We start from the raw sequence: 23,156 nt of genomic DNA, 5'->3' as shown, positions 1-23,156 counted from the left end.
AATAGACGGCTTAATTGAAAATGATTTTCTTTGTTAGACTTTGAGGGGAAAAATCAAAATGATATGCAAACACATAAAATATAGATCATTAAACTATATATATAATTCCATCTTCCGGCCTGTTTGGAAGCCAGGTTTTTGGACAAGTTTTTTACCTACTAATCTTTTAATAACTTTTGTTACAAGAACCCAAAAAAACTTCTCAAAGTTTTTTACCTACGCACTTCAAAATATCCAAAACACAAAAAAAAAAATTCCCTTCCTTTTTTTTGTTCTTCCACCCCCCATCCCAACCCACCACCACCATCGTTTCCTCCCCCATCCTGCGGAGATGCGCCTGGCTTCATGAACTTGGTCCAACGTCTCACCGGCCGTTCTCCTCGTCCAGGCAACACCCCAACTGCCGCAGGTGACCTCTCTCCGGCAGCCCGTTTAGCTTCGGTGGAGAAAGCTAGCCCGTCGGAAAGGGAAAGAGAGAGACAGCAATGGGTTGGTTCTGATTTTGCTGAAGATTTGATGGAAATTCTTGAAGGAACTAGTTTTGAAATGGGTCAAAATCCGAGGATACTATCGCCGGTGCCGGGGACTCTGCCCCCCGTTTCGCTTCCAGGACTCTTCTCGCCGGCGTCGGATCCATTTTTGAACGGGGAAGGTGCTCTGGTGGAACAGGGGAGGGGGAAGGGGCAGAGGGGGTGGCGGGCACAGAAGGGTGGTGGGGGAGAGGGGAGGAAAGGGATGCAGAGGGGGGTGGCGGGGGAAGGGCAGAGGGGAGGAGAAGGGGCAAGGGAGGAGAGGGGTGGCGGGAGGTGGCATTGGTGGAGTTGCTGCCGGGAGGCAGAGGTAACGGGAAAGGGGGAGGGGGAAGGAAGAAGAGGAAGAAGAAGAGAGGAAAGAAAAAGAAAAAAGGAAAGAAAGAAAAAAAAAAGAGAAAGAGAAAGAGAAAAAGAAAGAAAAGGAAAAAAAAAATTTTCACCTTAAAAAAACTTCTACAAAATTTGTTCAAAAACTTCTACAGTACTCTATAATAAAATTTTAGACAAATTTTTAAAAAACTCAGGTTCAAACAGGTCCTTCATTCTTTGCCATAGATCTCGTAATAAGAACAAATGACAAGTAAAGAAAGAATAAATCAATACAAATACCAAAGAAATTAAGTACATAAAATTCCAAAGTTAAATTATTATACTTTTTTTTTTTTTTTGTCAACACAGGGGTGTTCGGGTCAAGACCCGAAGGCGGCCCGACTAATCCCCTGCGCCTGGAGTACAGCGCCACCCCAACCGCACCCAGGCGTTAGGTGAGGTTCGATCCCACGACCTTGCGAGTGGTTTTCCAGCCGCAGACCGGGTGATCTAACCCTAGGGGCCAAAGTTAAATTATTATACTCGAAATCTGGAAAGGCCTACTTTGTGGCCGATGGATTTGACATCTTCTCGGACTTGGTGTCTGTATTGGCCGAACGTGAAGGCCTTGTAGACAGAGGCAGAAGGCTCCCGTTTGCAGCTGCCAATCTCAGATTCGTAGGAAGGGCACAGAAAATACGCAATTGAGAATCTCTCCACCTTCCTCTTCACCATCACTTTGTGCTCTACACTCTTGTACGCATCATTGCTCCAAGCCTGCACCATGGCCCCCATGCATGCATTTCTAGAAATTAGTACTGGCTACCCCACAAAACAATAAAGTATAGGTAATATGCGTGTCACTCAGAATCTGCAGCTTAGGCCAAATTAAGGACACCATAATTTTCAAAAGGGCATTATCAATGATCCTTTCCACCTTAACATTCAACGCAACCCTCCCCACTGATCATATTAGTCATTTGCTTGGGAAAGTGACCGTTTCCGCTCGCTCGCTTGCTGTGCATGTCTGCGTGTTTTCGTTATCTTGTTAATTTTCATGCATTACTATTTACTTATGATCCTTTCCACCTTAACATCCAATGCAACCTTCTCCATTGATCATATTAGTCATTTGCTTGGAAAAGTGACTGTTCCCGCCTGCTCGCTTGTCATGCATGCATGCCTGCGTGCTTTCGTTATCTTGTTAATTTTCATGCAATTTTTTTTTTTTTTTTTTGGAAAAACCCAGAAAGAGAACAAAAAACAAAGACAAAAGGTAGTTATAGGATGACTCAGACAGAGCAAGTTTGGACCATAATTATTAAAAGCAAAGCATTGGACCTCTGCAGCTTGCAGACCAAAATTAAAGTAGGGTTTTGGCAGCGCTTGAAGAAAAAATCGAAAAATGGACAGACACAAGATTCCAAAAATAAATGTTTTTTTTCAATTGATGACTCCAAGATGAACTAGCACTCACTATGAAAAAGCCCATCAAATCAATCATCCCTCGTGTGCTTGTTTTTCATGGAAATATTATTATAAGTACGTACTAATCTTGAAAGTGACTGACCACATCTCTGAGTTGTGACCATGATCGGGGCAGGGGAAAGCAGCCCTTTGTTAATTAACAGCTATAATTTTGTTTTAGGCATCCCTTGCTAGCTATTTCATTCAACCTTGAAAATGACAATGTTCTTTAGTCTACCGAAAAAGATTTGGCTGAACTAACAAATTCAGGTGACTTGTACACGACCACAGGCTTGTGATAGCTATGTAAACATTTTTTTTTATGGTTTTCAAAGTTTCTAGAAATTAACCTAAATGGTACCTGGAAGAGATCTCCAATGTTGACAATGAGTGCGTCTGCGTTGGGTTTGACAGCAACCCATTTGGAATCCTTCATGAGTTGAAGTCCGCCAACTTCATCCTGATGAAGGATGGTAAGAAAATCACTATCCGTGTGGGGTACTAAGCCAAAAATCTCCGGTGAAATTGGACAGGCAGGATATCGATTCAAGCGAAGGAAGCATGTGTTTTCATCGCATATTTCTTCCAGAACTTGCTTTGGACGGCCCATCTTCATTGCCAGCACTCCAGCCAATAGCTTGGCTACTCCTTGCATTGCTTCTGCATATTCCACCATCACTTCCCTACGGTGCACCCATGTAGACTCAATTACTGCCTAATATATATCCATCACCAACGATACATGACGATTTTTTTTCATTTCCAATATGCCATTATGCTTAGCAATCAATCATGGACAAAGTAGAGATTAATTAGATTGAATATAAGAGGTAGCTAGTGAAGAAATATGTAATGTAAAAATTTATGCACGCGTAAGTGTACCCTTTTTACACTTAGCTTTATGTAGTGATATATAATTTTACATAGGAAATTAATGGGGTTTAGTTAGCAGGATCTTTGATGGGCAACCTGGCTTGGCATGCTACTATTGACATTACTACAAGAGTCCGCAGTGTAGGTGGTAGATGAAAAACTATTTTGTTATTATACTATAATCATATGTGCTCCATTATGTTTTATGATTAATTTTCCAGCCTAAATAAGGTCAACTACTGTTTGTATATATATATATTTTTTCCAGAGACGATAACTGTTGTATAACCTAATTTATCCTACACTAAGGGGAGGGGGCGGACATAAGGAGGCTCAAGGGTAACTCGAAAGGGACTGAACCACTACCGGATCAAACAAGTACTCTACGCACCCGCCTGAATTTTTTTTAAGCAAAGCCACTTTTAATGTGTGACAATTGGTGAGAGGCAGGGTTCACCACCACCAAACTTTAATGCTTTGGTAGTGGCCAGCAGGCCAAAGGTTGGTGGTTAACTACAGTTTATAAATACTGCATTGTAGAATTCTCTCTCTCTCTCTCTATATATATATATATATATATGTACCAAGAGCAAGAATTGATGCCAGTGGAATAAAGAATTTGTGTTTTGAGGTACGGATGCATGCACGCCTAGAATATTAATTATACTAGCTAGCAGTTAGTACCTACTATATATATATATGTATGTATGTATGTATGTATTAATGACTAATTATTAAGTAGTACCTTAAAGAGGTGAAGTCTCCATAAGAGGCTTGGTCTGAAATCTTGGCGAGGGGAATATGGAAGGCCTCAGACCAGGAGAACTGCTTGGGACAAGTAGCTGTCGGAGTTCCCCACCTGTATGAATTGTTAAGCAGCCCAGACGAGGCTTTCTTCTCGAAGGGCGCCCGAAACAGCTTAATCTGTTCTTCCCTCATCTTTCGCAGCAGCTCAGAGCTGACTCCGTGGTTGACAACTTGGAAAAACCCCCATTCTGACGATGCCTTGGCGATTTTCGCCATGCACTCAAGCTTGCTTGCTTCATCTGATGATGATTCACTAGTGATGAGCACGCCGAGGTCTATCAGGGGTAGTTCACATTCCTCCTGCACCATCATCATCATCATCATCCCTTCTTCTTCACATTGATCAACTCCTACATGGCTTTGCAGTTTATGGACGAGTTGTGCATAGTCCTGAAGAAGAGGGGGGTTGGAGTTGGAGTACTCGATCATTTTTTTTTCAAGTATTTATTTGGACAAACTTCAACTTATGCAGTATTTGTGTAAAAATATAGTACGTAGCCAATTAATGTTACGAGTTGGCTATATATATTACTCATGAACTACAAAGTTGGCTAAAACAAATCGAGGGCATATATACTGGAAATGAAGATAGAAGAGGTGGTATTTATAGATATGGCAATGGCATGGGAGCTAGGGGCAAATGTCAAAGAGCACAAGGGGAACAAAACAAAGGAGGAAACTCCAAATTGTGACAATTGTCGATCAAGGAAGGCTGATGTCTTTCTGTTACTATATATATATGCTAATCATCCAATTATTAGACCTAGTCTGTTTTTTTTTTTTTTTAATATCATCATAAAACCAAATCCCAGAAAAAAAAAAAAAAAAACTGTGTCAATCCAGGCCTGATTAATTAATGAGGTTCATCTTTGACTTTGATTATTATCAGAAGAAGCTCCAAATATTTATGAAATGGTCGAATCGAATATGCTTGTGCAGGAACCGCGTTTTCTTATGATTCCATAGGCATCAAGAAGAAGTCGGTGTTAATTTATGAGATTTCACATTGTTTAAGCTTTGAAGTTTCTTTTGTCAAACTAATTACAATACTGTCACTCTCATTCAAAGTCTTAATTGTCTCTCATTCAAACGTCGTACGTTTTTTTTTTAATGGAAATTATATCGGTTTTGGGATACCAAACTTTATACATGCATCAACAAATGATTAGTTGGATTTTACCACAATATATATATATATATATATACACACACTACCCTCAATGTATACCCCAATCAACATTTCTCAAGCGGTTGTTGAAGAACATATATTCTAAAAACGGTTCCCTTCCGCCCTTCAATCACTATATATATATATATATATATATATATATATATAAGTCATAGTTTGATAGGACGAGATTATTAGAACAATTCAATTAAAGGAGGAAGCCTCAAACCTTTTGGTATCTAATTGATCTACAATCAATAGAATCAATCTTGTGAAAGTGCATCCACTTAATTCGTGGAGATATACACATATATATATATACAATGATATAGCATTATGTACGTGATTACGTAAATGCCTGCCAAGATGAACTATATATATCGAGTCTGTCTTCACAATAAAATGATACATAAGTGTGTGTGTGTGTACTTGATTGCATTTCAATTTGTAATTTATATGCGACTCTTTTCAAAACAAGCTTGGAAAGAAGAAGTTTCTCAATTAGGAGTTGTACTTTATTTGTTAGATATATATATATCATAACAAGTAGTGACTAAGGCATTGTATGTTGTGAAATTAATAAAATAAACTATTAAAATAGGGATTGAAATATTAGAGTAAAAAGTAGAGAGAGAATAGAGAATTATTTTCTTATTATTTCAACTGATCAAAAGTTATTCTTGTTGTTGTTGTTGTTACAAAGAGAGGTTATGATACCTCTATATATAGGTAAAATAAAATCAAAAGTATATGAACCTTATTAAACACTCATTCATAAATTTAGTACTTCAAGTACCTCAATTGAATAGCTCCATAAATGAGTTGAAATGATTCATCCAATGTATCTACTTCATTCAATGTATTAATGAATCTGGTGGATAATTATGAATCAACCTTCTTGGGAATACAAATGGACATCCACATCTTTAGTTGTTTCATAACACTCCCCCTTGGTATCCATTACACAAAGAATATGTCTCGTTAAAACCTTATTAGAGAAAAATTCAGTGGGATAAAAACCCTAGTGAAGAAAAAAGAGCACACTATTCTTGTGTATTAATTTCTCCCCCTAATGCAAAACATCATTTGAGATCTTTTAGCCAATGCATTCCAACATTCTTCACCAAGTTCTCAAATGTTGCAGTCAACCATGCCTTGGCAAATAAATTTGTCAAATTATGATTTGATCTGATTCGTTGCACATCAATTTCATCTTTCCTTTGCAAATCATGAGTAAAGAAGAATTTTGGTGAAATATTTTTCGTCCTATCTCCTTTAATATATCCTCCTTTCAATTGGGTTATATAAGCTGCATTATTTTCACATAATACAGTTGGAGGATTTTCTTTTTCGGAGGATAACCCACAACTCTTTCGAATGTAGTGGGTCATTGATTTTAGCTAAACACATTCTCGACTAGCCTCATGAATTGCTATTATTTCAGCATAATTTGATGAAGTGGCGGCTAATTATTACTTTGTAGATCGTCAAGAAACAACTGTACAGCCACACGTAAATAAATAATCAGTTTGAGATATTGCTTTATGTAGATCAGATAACTACCCAGGATCAGTATAACCAAGCAATTCAGTTTTAAATTTATTTAAATAAAATAAATCAAGATCAATTGTTCCTTGGAGATAGCAAAAAATATGTTTAATACCAATCCAATGTCGTCTTGTAAGTGAGGAACTAAATCTTGCTAATAAATTCATTGCAAATGATATATCAGGTCTTGTACAATTAACAAGATACATTAGTGCACCAATTGCACTGAGATATAGTATTTCAGGACCAAATATCTCTTTATCTTCCTCTCGTGGTCTCAAAGAATTCTTATTAAGATATAGTGATCTGACGACCCCATTGGGGCACTTAATGTATGCGTTTTATTCATATAAAATCGCTTTAATACCTTTTGGGTATAAGCAGTTTGGTGGATAAAAATTCACCTTTCAAATGCTCAATTTGTAAATCAAGGCAAAATTTTGTCGTTCCAAAATCTTTGATCTCAACTTCTTTCTTCAAATATTCGACAACTTTTTAGAGCTCTTCTAGAGTTCCAATTAAGATCATTAACGAAATTTATATTCAACTGTCTTGATACTCTTTGGGTATTTTGGACTAAAGGTCCAAAAGCTTTTTATTATGCTAGTGAATTTGATATTGATGGAACTGCATCTCTTTTTTCGGCCAATCATTTCTTTATCGACATTTATCAACAAATCGAGGTTCATGATTGTGGCAGCCCCACCTCCCCTTAGGGCGTACCCCAAGGGTTGGCGAATTGCCTACCTAACTCTCACCAGGACTATAGAGTCAAATCACTCGGAAACCCTATATAACGTGCGATAGAACCGCAAGAAAATGAACGATCAGAAACTTTGCTCTGCGGCTGCGTCACAATCTGGCCGGATTCAAGGTAGAGGCCCTAAAAAAAAATTTTTTTTTAGATGCCCTGCCAATTCGGCCATGTATCCGACCAAGATTTGGCCGGATATACGGCCAGATTTCCAGCCAAAATTTTTCGCCAGAATTTTTCTTTCTCATGCTCGAGTCCCGTACTCGTCCGGCTTTCCCCGAATGCAAGTAAAGTTCAATAAAGTCATAAGGATCTATCATCTTAACCAAATACACCAAAATGCATGATTAAACATTTATATAGATATACATCAGAGTGTTCAACAGTTCGACGGTAATACAAGCCAGAATATTCTCAAGGTATCAAAGTACAAATTAGGGTTTCTGATACAGAGGAGCTTAATCAAAAGAATATCTATAACTAGCTCTACTCTTTTCTCCCAAAAATCAGGGTTTCCAAAATATTGTTCCCTGTAAGGAAAACAAAGATAACGGGGGTGAGATTTCGCCCAATGACGTATCAACAGGCCAAGCATTCAAGAATCACAAAAGTACCATTGTACGCAATCACATATAGCCCTCAAATAAGAAGGAATGAAAACACACTTAATTAGAGTCACAACACCCTTCACATACAACCAATTGATAGCTCCAAAACCAACCACAATCAAGCCCAATTTTGAAACCCTAATCTGAAATTTACACACATAAGCTGAAATTTTCTTTAAACAAGTCAAACTAACACATAAAACCTCAATATTTCACATAACAAAACCATCAATACATGGACAACCCTCAATCATCACATATGGGCAGAAAATTCACCATAAAAACTGAAAATTCCCATAACACCACTTCAAACCACAATAATTATCATAAAACTACAAATTTTGTAACCCTAAACCCCTAGGATGCTAGTATTAAGCTTAGTACTTTTAGTGAGGGTTCCACTCACTAACTGCTTCTATCATATCCCACTTTTTAACCATTAACCCAGCTACTTGAGCCTTTCGATTTAAGGCATCTGCTATGACATTTGCTTTCCCAGGATGGTAGTTAATCGTACAGTCATAATCCTCTAGAAATTTCATCCATCGACGCTGCCTCATGTTCAACTCTTTTTGAGAAAATAGGTACTTAAGTCTCTTATGGTCAGAGTAAACCTCAAACGTTACCCCATACAGATAGTGTCTCCACTTTTTCAGAGCAAAGACAACTGCGACTAGCTCCAAATCGTGGGTTGGATAGTTTTGCTCATGAGGTTTCAACTTCCTAGAGGCAAAGGAAATCACATTCTTATTTTGCATTAGCACGCACCCCAATCCTTCCCTCGAGGCATCGGTATAGACAGTGAAACTATCCCTGCCGTTAGGTAAAACTAGAATTGGTGCCCTGGTCAACCTTTTCTTCAATTCCTGAAAACTAGCTTCACACCTAGCGTCCAGCATAAAACGGCCATTCTTCTTCGTCAGATCAGTTAAAGGACCGGCAAGTTTTGAGAAATCCTTAATAAACCGACGATAGTAACCTGCCAACCCTAGAAAACTGTGAATTTCAGTGGGATTTTTTGGCCTCTTCCACTCAGTTACTGCCTCTACTTTCGTCGGGTCTATAGTGATACTCTCTTTTGAAATCATGTGCCCTCAGAAAGAGATTTTCTCCAACCAAAATTCACACTTACTAAACTTGGCATATAACTAGTGTTCCTTTAGGGTTTGCAAGACAATTCTTAAATGTTGTTCATGCTCCTCTCGGGTTTTTGAATAGACCAAAATGTCGTCGATAAACACAACTACAAATCGATCCAAATAGGGTTTGAATACCCTATGCATCAAATCCATAAAAGTGGCAGAAGCATTGGTCAATCCAAAGGGCATGACTGCGAACTCAAAATGCCCATATCTAGAATTGAAGACAGTCTTTGATATATCCTCCTTCCTAATTAGCAACTGATAGTATCCCTGACGGAGGTCTAACTTCGAAAATACCACTACTCCTTGCAGCTGGTCAAACAATTCGTCAATATGGGGCAATGGATATTTATTCTTAACCGTCATATTATTTAACCCCCGGTAGTCTATGCACAACCTTAAACTCCCGTCTTTCATTTTAACAAAAGTACAGGTGCTCCCCATGGAGATCCAATTTCTCGAATGAACCCTCGCTCCAATAGGTCTTGCAACTACAACTTCAACTCCTTAAGTTCAGTAGGGGCCATCCGATATGGGGTTTTAGAAATAAGTGATGTCCCCGATAACAAGTCAATCCTAAATTCTATCTCTCTTTCCGGAGGTAAAATCACTAATTTGTCAAGAAACATGTCCGGATATTTCTTCACCATCGGTACATATTCTACCTTCAACTTATCAGTGGGAGTATTTATTAGAAAAGCTAAGAAACCTTGCGCCCCTTTACTCAATAGTTCCCTAACCCGAATACCCGAAATCAGTGCAATGAGACTAATCTACCCCTTACATCTAGCCTTAAGGTCGCCTCTCCAAGAATACGAAACTCTACCAATTTCCTCTTACAATCTAGTTGGGCATCATATCGAGCTAAGCAGTCCATACCCAAAATTACATAGTATTCCTTAATGGTCAAACTTATTAGATCCCCCAACAGTTTTCTCTCTCCTACCCAAACCTCGCAATTCTTGTACACCATACTAGTAATCAAATGTTGGTCACCTGTAGGAGTACTAACTTCTAAGTCATATGGCAATCTAATAGGCTTCATATTAATTCCACACATAAAATCGGGGTTGACAAAGGAATGAGTAGCACCAAAATTTATTAAAACTTTCGCTAAATGGTGGAATACAGGGATCATACCTTCTACGACCTCAGATGAATTGGGGACTTGATGTTGCTCTAGGGAGTACACCCGAGCCGGAACTTTCGCTCTAGGCCCTTCCATCTTCGATTGTCCAGGGTTGGTCTTAGTTGGTTACTGGTTCCCACTCCCTTCTCGCGGTGGAATCGGACAATTGGCAATTTGATGCTCTGCACTCCTACAACGCAAGTATTTCCTTTACTTCCTCTAGCAATTATCTTCCGTGTGGTTCGATTTTCCACAATATCCGCAGGAGACACAGGGAGTTGATGCCGAGCCTCCCTGTTGGCCACCTCTTTGTTGTTCTCGCCCACTTTGACCCCCTCTCGACGGGGCTCCCCTTGACACCCCCGGAAGTCTTGCTCCTCCAGTTCCCCTTCCAAACTTAGGAGGGGTACTCCTATCCTCTTGCTCCGAGTTATTTTCAAAAAATTCTCGTTTCTTCGCTTGGAAGGTTCTAACTTGTATATGATGCAAAATAAGAATGTGATTTCCTTCGAACCACATTCGACGGATCAAACTAAACCTTAATACCACCTATCACTCCCAGACGGATGGACAATCTGAGCGAACCATTCAAACTCTCGAAAATATGTTAAGAACCTGTATCTTAGATTTTGGAGGTAGTTGGAGCCAGCACATGACGTTAGTGGAATTTGCCTATAATAATAGCTACCATTCGTCTATTCAAATGGCCCCGTATGAAGCTCTTTACGGAAAGAAGTGCTGATCACCAATTTATTAGGGTGAAGTGGGAGAAAAGAAGCTTTTAGATCCAACAACCGTTCCATGGTGGAGGATGCACAAGAAAAGGTCAAGTTGATACGTCAAAGATTTCAAACAGTTCAAAACCGACAAAAGAGCTATGCGGATAATTGAAAGAAGGATCTAGAATTCGAAATTGGAGATCAGGTATTTCTTAAAATCACACCATTACGAAGTGTCATGGTGGGAAAAGGAAAGAAACTTCAACCAAGATTCGTAGGACCTTTCAAAATTCTCCAAAGAGTTGAAAAAGTGGCGTACCGACTTGAGCTACCATCGAGTTTAGCTAGGATTCACGACGTCTTTCATGTTTCAATGCTCAAGAAGTACCATCCTGATCCGACTCACATCCTACAACCAGAGGAAATTGAGATAGACGAGTCTCTTACTTATGAGGAGAAACCCGTGTAGTTGCTTGATCGAAAGGTTAATGAACTAAGAACCAAGAAAATTCCTTTGGTAAAAATCTTGTGGAGACATCATGGGGTAGAAGAGGCAACTTGGGAGGTGGAGGAAGAGATGCAAGAGAAATATCCTGAGTTGTTTGTCAACCAAGGTGAGAAATTTCGAGGACGAAATTCTTTTAAGAGGGAAAGAGTGTGAGGACCTGGAAAAAATTCATTATTTTATGTTATTTATTTTACTTCCGTGCATATATTTTTTTTCCTTACTTTACTTGATTATCTTAATTTTCTAGATATTTTTATAAGTGAGTACAGTTTTTAAATCATTTTTTCGGTATAAGTTAGATCATGTTAAGCTTGAAGTGTAACATGGACGTGGGACCAGCTAGTGCGGTAAATGCGATAAAATTTTGACAATTAGTTGAAGTTTTGTATAAAGGGATGTTAGTTTATAAGGTGCTAATGGATAATTAGAGGTTAGCTAGATAGATTAGCTTTGGAAGATAAAAGGATGAGATTAAACCTTAGGAAGGCCAAGTGTTGCGAACCTATTAGAAGTTGGACTTTGACCAAGGTTTCTTAACTTTCCTATAAAAAAATTTTGACCAACATTTCTTCATTTTCTTCTCTTGCTTGGCCGAACCATTGAGGGAGAGAAAGGGACAAAAGACTTCATCTTGCACTTCAATTTCTTGCTACAATCTTGAGTTCCAACCATAAAAATTGCAAATTACTCTATACAAAGTGCTAACTAAAGAAGAGTAGAGGTATTGGTGGAGTGATTTTGGAGGAAGAAGTACTAAGCTATCATCTTGTTTGAGGTTCTAAGATAACCTTGTCAAGAAATCCTTCTTTACTTCTAATACTAGCATCCTAGGGGTTTAGGGTTACAAAATTTGTAGTTTTATGATAAATATTGTGGTTTGAAGTGGTGTTATGGGAATTTTCAATTTTTATGGTGAATTTTCTGCCCATATGTGATGATTGAGGGTTGTCCATGTTTTGATGGTTTTGTTATGTGAAATATTGAGGTTTTATGTGTTAGTTTGACTTGTTTAAAGAAATTTTCAGCTTATGTGTGTAAATTTCAAATTAGGGTTTCAAAATTGGGCTTGATTGTGGTTGGTTTTGGAGCTATCAATTGGTTGTATGTGAAGGGTGTTGTGGCCCTAATTAAGTGTGTTTAATAGTTTATGATTTGTATGTGCAATTGAGGTAGAATTGAGATAAGTTTTGGTGTTGATTGTAAGGTGGAAAATAAGGAAATTTAGGGGAAGTGCTGTCCAATTTTGGGGCTACTTGATTCCTTTGAGTTTGGGTTGATTTTGGATAGAAATGAAGGGTTTTGGGGTTGTTCATGTTTTTAGGATCAATCGCCACCTTTTCACTCCGAAGCCACACTTTTGTGTCCTTGCATTTGTAGTTCATTTGGATAGGCACACGACTCATAATCGAGTCTCACTTGTGAATTCCGTTCACTAGGTTTTGGATGTGGGAGTTATGATTGGTTTATCTTGGTTGTTCTTAGGTCGTGCCGGTGACCGAGGACATAAACCGGGAGGAAACTTTTGAAGTTATCTTTGCTTGAACTGGTGAGTGTATCACTCGCATGACTTGTTGCTTAACTGATTTACTTATACTTTCGATTTGTGACTTGAATGACTATGATTTCTGTTTATTTTGGACGAGACGAGGGTGTACTTTATCATACTCGTTCTCTTGCCTGTTTGACTGGCTACTGTGTAAATTTGAATTTGTACCTGTGCATGATTTGATGTCGTTTGGAGGCTTGTATCCAACGACCTTATTGTGAAATCTGACCTCAAATCTCATTGGTAGTTAATCGAATCGAGTCAGCAAGGACTGGTTGAGGTAGATTGATGAACCATGAGGCACTGTTACTGATTCACTGAAACCTAAAACCCCTCTGATATTTGGTATACTTGAGTATTGCCCCACTGTTTCTGCTTGGTGTTCGGGTCCGGCAAGGGGTATATTTGGTGGATGGAATTTGGTGTAAAGTAGGGTCTACGGTCATGTTTATTTTTTAAACGTTGACGGAGAGTCAACGAGGTTGGATCAAGTACTGCAACGGGATTTTGGCTCTTGAGAGCCATCTGTATCCTTTTACTAAGCTCGTAAGATTTTAGGAAAGTTAAGAAACCTCGATCAAAGTCCAACTTCTAATAGGTTCGCGACACTTGGCCTTCCTAAGGTTTAATCTCATCCTTTTATCTTCCAAAACTAATCTATGTAACTAATCTCTAATTATCCCTTAGCACCTTATAAACTAACATCCCTTTTATACAAAACTTCAATTTATTGTCATAATTTTATCGCATTTACCGCACTAGCGGGTCCTACGTCCATATTGCACTTCAAACTTCACATGAGCTAACTTATACCGGAAAAATGATTTAAAAATTGTACTCACTTATAAAAATATCTAAAAAATTAACATAATCAAGTAAAGTAAGAGAAAAAAATATATGCACAGAAGTAAAATAAATAATATAAAATAATGATTTTTTTTCCAGGTCCTCGTAATGATCCTCGTTAACTTTTATAACATCAAGTGTTACATTTCATTAGGTTCCATTTAAATTTTGTATGATTTTATTCTCTTTAGAAGTAAACTCTTCAGGAGCGACCTCTTCAGGAGGTTGAATTTTATCATAACGTTTATTTAATTTTCGGAGATATTTGAAATCAATTTATACCTTATTTAGGTAGCCTATCCTTAAATTCATTTGTAGCATTTGGACATGTCCTTCGGGGACATCAATTTTATCCAGAGTATTTCTTGCAGGAATATTTGATTTAATGACTCTTCTGAAATCGATAAATATATTTGACAATTGATTTGCAACTTTTCGCAAAATAATCTTTTGAACTTCTAGTTCACACAGTATGGCGAGGATCAAGGAAATCCAACAATATTTTTCAAATGATTTCCTTTCGGTTGATCTTTTTTTCTCCCCCTAAAGTTGGAAACTATAAATAGATCACCCATCAATATTTCACAATATTTAATTGTAAAGGGTGATTCATACCCGATATAGATTTTTAAATTTCTATTGGAGCCATATATAATATATATATAAAGGGAATATGTATAAATACTTGTCGACTTTCAAATATTTTCACTTTTGTCATAAGAGAAACTAGAACAGTATGCCATGGAGTGAAAGAATTGATAGTGAACGTTTCATGTTAAAAGTTTCTCTAGATTCCAAGATGCCAAAAGTAAGTTCCACAAAATCACCTTCAAGGATGTCAAGTTCAGATATAAGCATGACTAACTCAGTAAACTTCTGGTTTATTGTGAGTGATAATTTTGAACCAAATGAGAATGAAAACAACTATATCGATAACCATTTCTCTCTCGAATGGTTATTATGATATAATCAACTTTTATCTCACTTGATTTCTAAACATGATCTTTATTATTGTCTCATTCAGTGTCTCAATTTGATATCTATTTCAGTGGATATTATTAAACTTCGATAAACTCTTCAAGAGTTATGAGAGTGTAGTGCTTTATTTATGACTTTCTTTTCTCCTACAGGGAGAAATATAGCAGTGGCTCTTCCGGAACTTTCAATCACTTGAGCACTATCATTGGTTGTATTTGTCTCCCTTATTTTCAATAAGAATATTGGGTGCGTAGTAGCACTTTTAATGAGACACATACTATTGTCATCATAATTCTTATGAGACAAATATCATCACCATAATCCTTTGATCCCAAATGTTTGACATTCATTTTTTCTTCAGAAAGAAAAGTCAATTACTATTATAAACCAAATTAATCATCATACGCCTTTAGGGCATTTAAGAAATTAGCCATGTCAAAATGCTATTTTAATTGATCAAATGTACTTTAGGACATTTGTCTTCAGGATCCTTATTTTCTTATCCTTATCAATATTATCCCACTTCAGGTGCAAATTTTTTGCTCTTACCATGATAAAATACATATTTACCAAAACTATAGTTATGGCTGCAACCATAGCTAGTAAGTTGAAATTTAGTCGCATTCACTTTTGGGAATGGACTAGAACTAGCATGTAATAAATATAGAATACTTCTCAAAATTTTCTCTCAATATTGCTACTACATAAGCATATTCGAGAAATATGTAGAGCATATTGTTTTCAACTAAGAAATAATTTTAAATATAGCAAAATTATGTACTTGCAGCCATAAGTAAATTTATCATACCAGATTTTGGAATGATTGATCATCTTCAGGTGGTCAAATATTTTCTTTAAAGAACGACCATTCTTTATTATTTAAGTATTTCAAAGGACAAGTGGATTCTCAAGCATAATTAATTTTCTATAATGGCATCTCCAAAACTCATTGCATCAGGATGTAAGTATCTATAATAAATAATTTTCACGATAATAAAGATAAATAAATATAATTGAAAGAAGAAATACTACCTCAAAGATGTCGAAAAATATATGTTTGTGCTTAGTGGTTGCTTAGTAGTAGACACTTGTACTTCTTGATTGCTCAAAAATTAGCCATAAGAAATTGAAATAAATTTATAGGAAAAAAACTTACCACAATAATTCATCAAGGGTTTGCCCAAGAAAATGCCCAATAGTTAATTTGACACTAGTAGAATCTCGACAGAGCCTCGTGTTTTACTTTCGCTCAAGGTAGAGGCTCCGTTTTCACCTTTTGTTCAGAAGTAGAGACTCGTGCTGATAACGTGTTGTGAAACTAATAAAATAAGAGTTAATCTTTCCTACACCGTCAGTGTAAACCTATTTTACACTGACGGCTCACCATATTGCGCCACCTCATTAATGAAAATTGGCAACCTGTTATAACCTGTAACCATTACCTATTATCAAATAAAAATAGGTTATTCACCTCTTTTTCTGCCTCTTCCTTCTCTTTCTATTGTATTCTCGATTTGCAACCAAATTCCTCCGCTGATCAACTCAAAATTGGGATCACAGGTTAGACTTCTTTAATCTCTCTCTCTCTCTCTCTCTCTCTCTCTCTCTTTTATATGTATGATGTCTTTTATAAACCCACTTTTACTTAATTTTTACAAAGTGTAAACCCTAATTCAATATTTGTTCAAGAATCGATTTTGTAGTATAAAAGAAAGATGAAATAAATATGTCAAAAAATAAGAAAAATTAACTAAGTTCCTCTTTATATTGCAAAATCTGTTTTGAATATTTCAAGAGTGGCAGTTTTAATTGTCATGTTTATTGACAATTGTGTGAAACTTGTGTCTCTAGTTTGGTATTGTGGTTGCATCTTTCGGAAAAACAATGGGTACTGAATGTCGTATGGAACGTGAACTTGGTATTGAATGTCCTATGGAACAAGATCAATTTGACCATGACGCTGCACATGGATCTATGCCTGAAGATTCTACTAATGAACAGATTGAACCTAGAAAAGAGGTGAACTTATATGTTGGAATGGAATTTGAATCATTGGATGATGCCTTTAAGTGTTACTCTAACTATGCACACAATAAAGGTTTTAGTGTGCGAAGAAATCGTATCACGAAATCAAGGAGCGATAAATCGATAATTGGACAAGAATTTGTTTGTTCCAAAGAAGGATTTCGCTCCAAAAAAGATTCTAAAGCTGATATGCCACGGGATAAAACAAGACAAGGATGCAAAGCATTGGTGTATGTATCCCAAAAGGAAGAGGGTAAGTGGATTATTGCTAGACTTGTTTTAGAACATAATCATGTACTTGCCTCTCCTTATAGCAAAAAATTTTTACGTTCAAAAAGGAAAAAAAGTGTGGCCCAAAAGAATTTGATTGATATGCTAGACCAATCTGGTGTTCGCCCAAGCAAGATTGTCTCTGTTTTAGCAACTCAAGTTGGGGGGAATTGGAAACTTGAATGTCACTGATCATGATGTTTGTAACTATTTGAGTACAAAAAGACACAAGGAACTAGAAAAAGGAGATGCACAGTTAATGCTGCAATATTTTCAGAAGCGACAATCTGAGAATCCTGGTTTCTTTTATGCCATTCAAGTAGATATAGAGGGTCGCCTAGCTAATTGTTTTTGGGCTGATGCTAAGTCAAGGTCATTATATAAACACTTTGGTGATGTGGTTACATTTGACCCTACATACCTGACAAATAAATATAAGATGCCTTTTGTTCCATTAACTGGAGTTAATCAGCATTACCAGTCAATTTTGTTTGGAGGTGCTCTGCTTTGGGATGAAACCGAAGAATCGTTTGTTTGGTTGTTGCAAACTTGGTTAGAAGCAATGCTTGGGTGCCCTCCTAAAACTGTCATTACAGACCAAGACACTGCGATAACAAATGCTGTTGCTAGAGTTTTACCTCAGAGTACACATCATTTTTGTATGTGGCATATTGAGAAAAAATTTCCAGAGACACTTAGCCATATTTATCACCAAAACAATGATTTCAAGTATCATTTCTCAAAATGCATTCATGACACTATCACTCCAGAAGAGTTTGAAATGGCTTGGACTGAGTTAATTGAGAAGTACAAGTTGCAAAATAATACATGGATACAAAAGGTATATTCAATTCGTGAAAGATGGGTTCCTGCTTTTGTGCGTGCTAGTTTTTGCGCAGGTATGTACCTTATTCTTTCTTGGTTAAAAAAATAAAATTTGACTTAGACTTTAAATCTTAGGATAGTGATAATTAATTTTTTTTATTATATAATTATTTACTTTTGTGTAATTGCTACTGTTTTGTCCAGGTATGTCAACTACCCAAAGAAGTGAGAGTATGAATAAGTTTTTCAAAGACTATCTGAATTCTAGCACAGCTATGAGTAAATTTGTGACTCAATATGATAGGGCTATTGAGGCAAGGTATGATAAAGAAAAAGAAAAAAATTTTAAGACAAAGAATGCGAAACCAATTTTGAAAACTCTGTACCCTATGGAAGTTGAAGCAGCCAAAGTGTATACACGAAAAATTTTCAGAATGTTTCAAGATGAATTACTGGAATCCCAGAAATATGTTTCTGAGAAAATAACTATGAAAGATGGAGTTTACAAATATAGGGTACATGAGTGTCAAAAGGAATTTCCCTCATATATTGTAATTCTAAATATTGTTGAACAAAAAGTTGAGTGCTCTTGTCACAAGTTTGAATTTGTGGGGATTCTTTGTAAACATGCGCTGATGGTGTTTATAAAGAAACAAATTCATTCACTTCCAATGCATTATTTGTTGGATCGTTGGACAATGAGTGCTATTTGTGGACGAGATGAGGGGGATTTTTCTGAAAAACTTCACCAAGCTGAGCCGCTAAGAAATTCAAGCATGTGGTTTAATGATATAATGGTTCGTTCACTTGGCATTTCAGAGAAAGCTTCAAGATCTGCAAAACACCACAGGTTTGTATAGTACCTCTACTTTTTTTTTTTTTAAATGACATTGAAATTTTTAACCTGATTTGACACCATACTCAATATTGCAGAGTTGCACTTCAAGGGTTGCAAGCATTATCTGATAAACTTGATGATTTGCCCTACGAAAATGAGTAAGACAGTAGTTTATCTATTTCTCAAGTTGACTCACATTCTGAAATTCATGATCTCACTCAAGGTCAAACATCTCAGAAGAGTATAACTCTATTCAATCCCGTGACAGTTGCATCAAAAGGGCGTCCTCGCACCTTACGGATGAAGGGTGGTTTAGAAAAGTCTCGTAAAATTAATAAATGCTCTTGTTGCAAAGAGAAGGGGCACAATAGAAGTACGTGTCCCAAAGTAAATAATTGAGTGGACTGTTAAGAGCAATAAATGCTCTTGTTTAGAGCCTGGTAGTTTGATGAATTATATTTTCATTCATTCACGTGTACTGTTTAGATGTTTAGATTACTTTACTAGAATGATAGTTTGTTATCAAGTTTGCTTGTCCAAGTTCAGATTACTTAAGTAGAGTGATAGTTTGATGTATTTATCTTTTCATTGATACATGTTCACTTGTCCACTTCAAATATTTGACCAGAATATTTGTCCACTTTAAGTGACTTGACCAGAATGTTAGTTTTAACTAGAATGTCATTATATTGTTATATTTATCTAGAATGTCATTATATTGTTATATTTATATTCAAAACAGATTTAATAAGAATTTCCACTAGCATGGCTGGAATCGACCTACACTATAATTTTGCAATATAAAGAGGAACTTAGTTAATTTTTCTTATTTTTTGACATATTTATTTCATCTTTCTTTTATACTACAAAATCGATTCTTGAACAAATATTGAATTAGGGTTTACACTTTGTAAAAATTAAGTAAAAGTGGGTTTATAAAAGACATCATACATATAAAAGAGAGAGAGAGAGAGAGAGAGAGAGAGAGAGAGAGATTAAAGAAGTCTAACCTGTGATCCCAATTTTGAGTTGATCAGCGGAGGAATTTGGTTGCAAATCGAGAATACAATAGAAAGAGAAGGAAGAGGCAGAAAAAGAGGTGAATAACCTATTTTTATTTGATAATAGGTAATGGTTACAGGTTATAACAGGTTGCCAATTTTCATTAATGAGGTGGCGCAATATGGTGAGCCGTCAGTGTAAAATAGGTTTACACTGACGGTGTAGGAAAGATTAACTCATAAAATAAACTACTAAAATATGGATTGAAATATTAGAGTAAGAAGTATAGAGAGAATAGAGAATTGTTTTTTTATTATTTTAACCGATCAAAAGTTGTTCTTGTTGTTCTTGTTGTTGTTACAAAGAGAGATTAGAATACCTCTACTTATAGGTAATACAAGATCAAAGGTACATGAATCCTATTAAACACTCATTCATGAATTTAGTACTTCAAAATACATCATTTGAATAGCTCCATAAATGAACTGAAAGGATTCATCCAATGTATCTACTTCATTCAATGTACCAATGAATCTGGTGGATGATTCTGAATCAACCTTCTTGGAAATACAAATGAACATCCACATCTTTAGTTGTTTCATAACATTGTATTTGTTATTTCGACACATTCCTTAATTTACAATGTCTGAATATTTATTATATTTGTGCAAGAAACTCAATTTCCATCAGTAACTTATTTTGTTGATTTCTCAAGTACAACCTTCCACATTCTCAAAATGGCAATTTACATTTTTGCTGAGATGCCAATTGCATGACTCATGTCTTGCCAATTTTACAGACAGATTCATTAGCTATTCCATACCAATATTCATGTTTAGGCTAAAAATTATTCAAGTTCAACTTTACTCTTTTTCCCCAACCCTCCCCCCCTCCCACAACACCCAAAAAAAAAAAAAAGATTCTATAATGGGAACTTTTTCTGGTCTGTTTTACCACAAACAACTATGCTATTCATCTCACCAATCTTTAGCTGCCTTTACTGCAACATTTTATTAGTTAATTTTCTTCAAAGTTTTTTTTTTTTTGGTTGAGTGTGAAGAACCTATATTCCCTTAAGTACTGTTGTTTTAATGATAACCAAGCAATGATGTAAAGAACTAATGTGATTTATGTTTAAATGGTTGATTATCAATCAAATCGTCCCAAAATTCAACTCAACTCATTGGTTCACGGACTAATTGTGAGTATTCTTGGTTTGGCTCTCAATCTTTCTCCTTTACCCTATCAAGATTCAAAGTCTCTCTCAAACCAAAAAAAGTATTATCTAATGGTTTAAAGTATCAATGAAGAATCAAGAAAAAGAGACAAGCCCAACAAATACTTAGAGAAGCCTTTTGGAGATACTAGTAATAGGTCACATGCTTTACATGTGATTATAATATCATAAAGTATAACATTTCTTATACATTAAAATTTATTTGTGAAAATTTTTAACAAATTTAGTATTTGCATATTTTCTATTTTATTTAATTTTTCATCTTCTTTAATTAATTATCCTTAAAACCATTATTTTAAAAGCAAAAAAAAAAAGGATTCGTAAAATGTTATTATCTATAGATTCATAGAAAATCTCAATAGAATTTTTAACAAATAAGGATACATTTTGTCTCTTTCAATTTAAAATTAACAGTTTTGACCAAATGTGAAATGATTTGACAAAAGCATCAATATTTTGAATTGTATATACAATATCGATACTTCTAGTTACTTCTTTCATTTTTTTTCTTTTTTCCACAACAAATAAATTCTGATAATACCACTGAAATTGTTTGATTTTTAATAAGATAAATGACCAAATTTTTATTTTGCTTTTGGAGGTGGATGACCTAAATTTGCACACTAAGTAAAAGTTAATTATTTGCTAACCACTAGAAATGACCTACTAGTCAGGGGAAGGCTCTTAGACTTCTTTGTGATATTAGATTTAAGGTTCGAATTTTGTATTTAAGGATGAAAAGGCTGTGAGGAGGGGTGAGAGGGTAAAAATAAAATAAAATAGAAAATATTCATTTGCATAAATATTAGTTGCATGCTCTACAATTATTATTTTTCATAATACGTAAGCTGAATTTGTCAACATCTTGATGAAATTCCTCAATATGAAGTTATATGCACCATTTTTGAAGAAAATGAAGAGATGGATATTCTTTGAAGTTGTACTTTTTGTATTGTTTTGTGCGTTATTTCTATTAATAATGGAGCATAAATGATCCAACATATATAAATTTTTTCAATCTAACTATTCAATTTTTTTGAGAATTGAAATTTCATTGGTAGAGATAATTGAGTTTTTTTTTTTTTTTTTTTTTTTTTTGGCAGAATCTGACATAAAGCACAAACGACAGAGATTCTATTGTCCTAAGAGCACCTTGTTTTGGTATGAATAGTAATATTTTTGACGATTTGAAAATTCAATTAGGTTGTAACTAATCAAGAATTTTTAATGGAAATAAAAAAAAAACTGAAATGGAATGCAAAGACACATATTGGCAAATTTAATTAAAGTTACAATTTTTTCCCTAACAGCTACAATCATTGCTATTATTAGAATGTAATAAATCTAATTGTTGGGTAGAAGGGGATTATTAATCTAATGTTTAATATTTTGTCTTGTCATCAACCATTATTTTCTTGTAAATCAATATATATGATATAATGAATTTTGATCATCATAACAAATTAAAAAAAGCATAATATGAAACTTCAATAACTAATGAATAAGGGCATAATTGAAATAATAAAACTAAGATCAGAATAATGCTTACACAACAATACTTAATTGTTTGAATAAATATCAGTTGCATGCTCTACCATTATTACTTTTCATGTTACACAAGTTGAATTTCTCAGTATCTTGATGAAATTCCTCAATATGTATTGTTTATTGAAAAATGAAGAAATTGTGTATTTTTTGAATTTGAACCCTCTGTATTATTTTGAGGGTTATTTCTGTTAATAATGGAGTATAAATGATTCACCGTAAAAATTTTTTCCGTCTAACTCTTCACTTTTTGAGAATTGAATTTTCATTGGTAGAGATAATTAATCATTTTAAATTTAACTAATCCTAACCCTTGTTAATAAATGTAATGCTCTCTGCAATCTTATGTTTGCCAAATCAAAGAATAAACTGCAAAGGAAAAAAACTAAAAATGGACGGAAATTAGTTGGGTTTTGCCTGGACAGTCTGATTCACCAAAGAAAAGATTAGATATAATTTGACCAAGCATCCAGTTAAGA

General features: G+C 35.5%; 2 protein-coding genes across 2 annotated transcripts; one reads left to right on the top strand and one right to left on the bottom strand.

The window, feature by feature from the left end:
* Positions 1-1,270: 1,270 nt before the first annotated feature.
* LOC113718146 (gibberellin 2-beta-dioxygenase 8-like) lies at positions 1,271-4,541 on the bottom strand. Its single transcript, XM_027243065.2, has 3 exons — positions 3,928-4,541; positions 2,671-2,992; positions 1,271-1,619 (listed from the first exon to the last, which is right to left on the bottom strand). The coding sequence occupies exons 1-3, from the start codon at positions 4,416-4,418 to the stop codon at positions 1,380-1,382; spliced, it is 1,053 nt and encodes a 350-aa protein (XP_027098866.1). The 5' UTR covers positions 4,419-4,541; the 3' UTR covers positions 1,271-1,379.
* An 11,732-nt stretch (positions 4,542-16,273) lies between these two features.
* Positions 16,274-19,489, top strand: LOC113718963 (protein FAR1-RELATED SEQUENCE 5). Its single transcript, XM_072073054.1, is given in 5 exon segments — positions 16,274-16,495; positions 16,787-17,392; positions 17,394-18,129; positions 18,260-18,905; positions 18,989-19,489. Coding segments are annotated over 4 exon segments (2,259 nt in total). The 5' UTR covers positions 16,274-16,495; positions 16,787-16,819; the 3' UTR covers positions 19,293-19,489.
* Positions 19,490-23,156: the final 3,667 nt, after the last annotated feature.

The sequence above is a fragment of the Coffea arabica genome, chromosome 11e (genome assembly GCF_036785885.1).
Source record: "Coffea arabica cultivar ET-39 chromosome 11e, Coffea Arabica ET-39 HiFi, whole genome shotgun sequence".
Classification (NCBI taxonomy): Eukaryota; Viridiplantae; Streptophyta; class Magnoliopsida; order Gentianales; family Rubiaceae; genus Coffea; species Coffea arabica.
Note: the sequence above shows the minus strand (reverse complement) of the source record. Positions and strands in the feature narration are given on the sequence as shown.

Coding starts and splice junctions, on each gene's coding strand:
- LOC113718146 (XM_027243065.2), bottom strand. CDS start 4,418: ATGATCGAGTACTCCAACTCCAACCCCCCTCTTCTTCAGGACTATGCA. Junction 2,993..3,927: donor GGAGACTTCACCTCTTTAAG/GTACTACTTAAT, acceptor GGTGCACCGTAG/GGAAGTGATGGTGGAATATG. Junction 1,620..2,670: donor ACATTGGAGATCTCTTCCAG/GTACCATTTAGG, acceptor GCCATGGTGCAG/GCTTGGAGCAATGATGCGTA.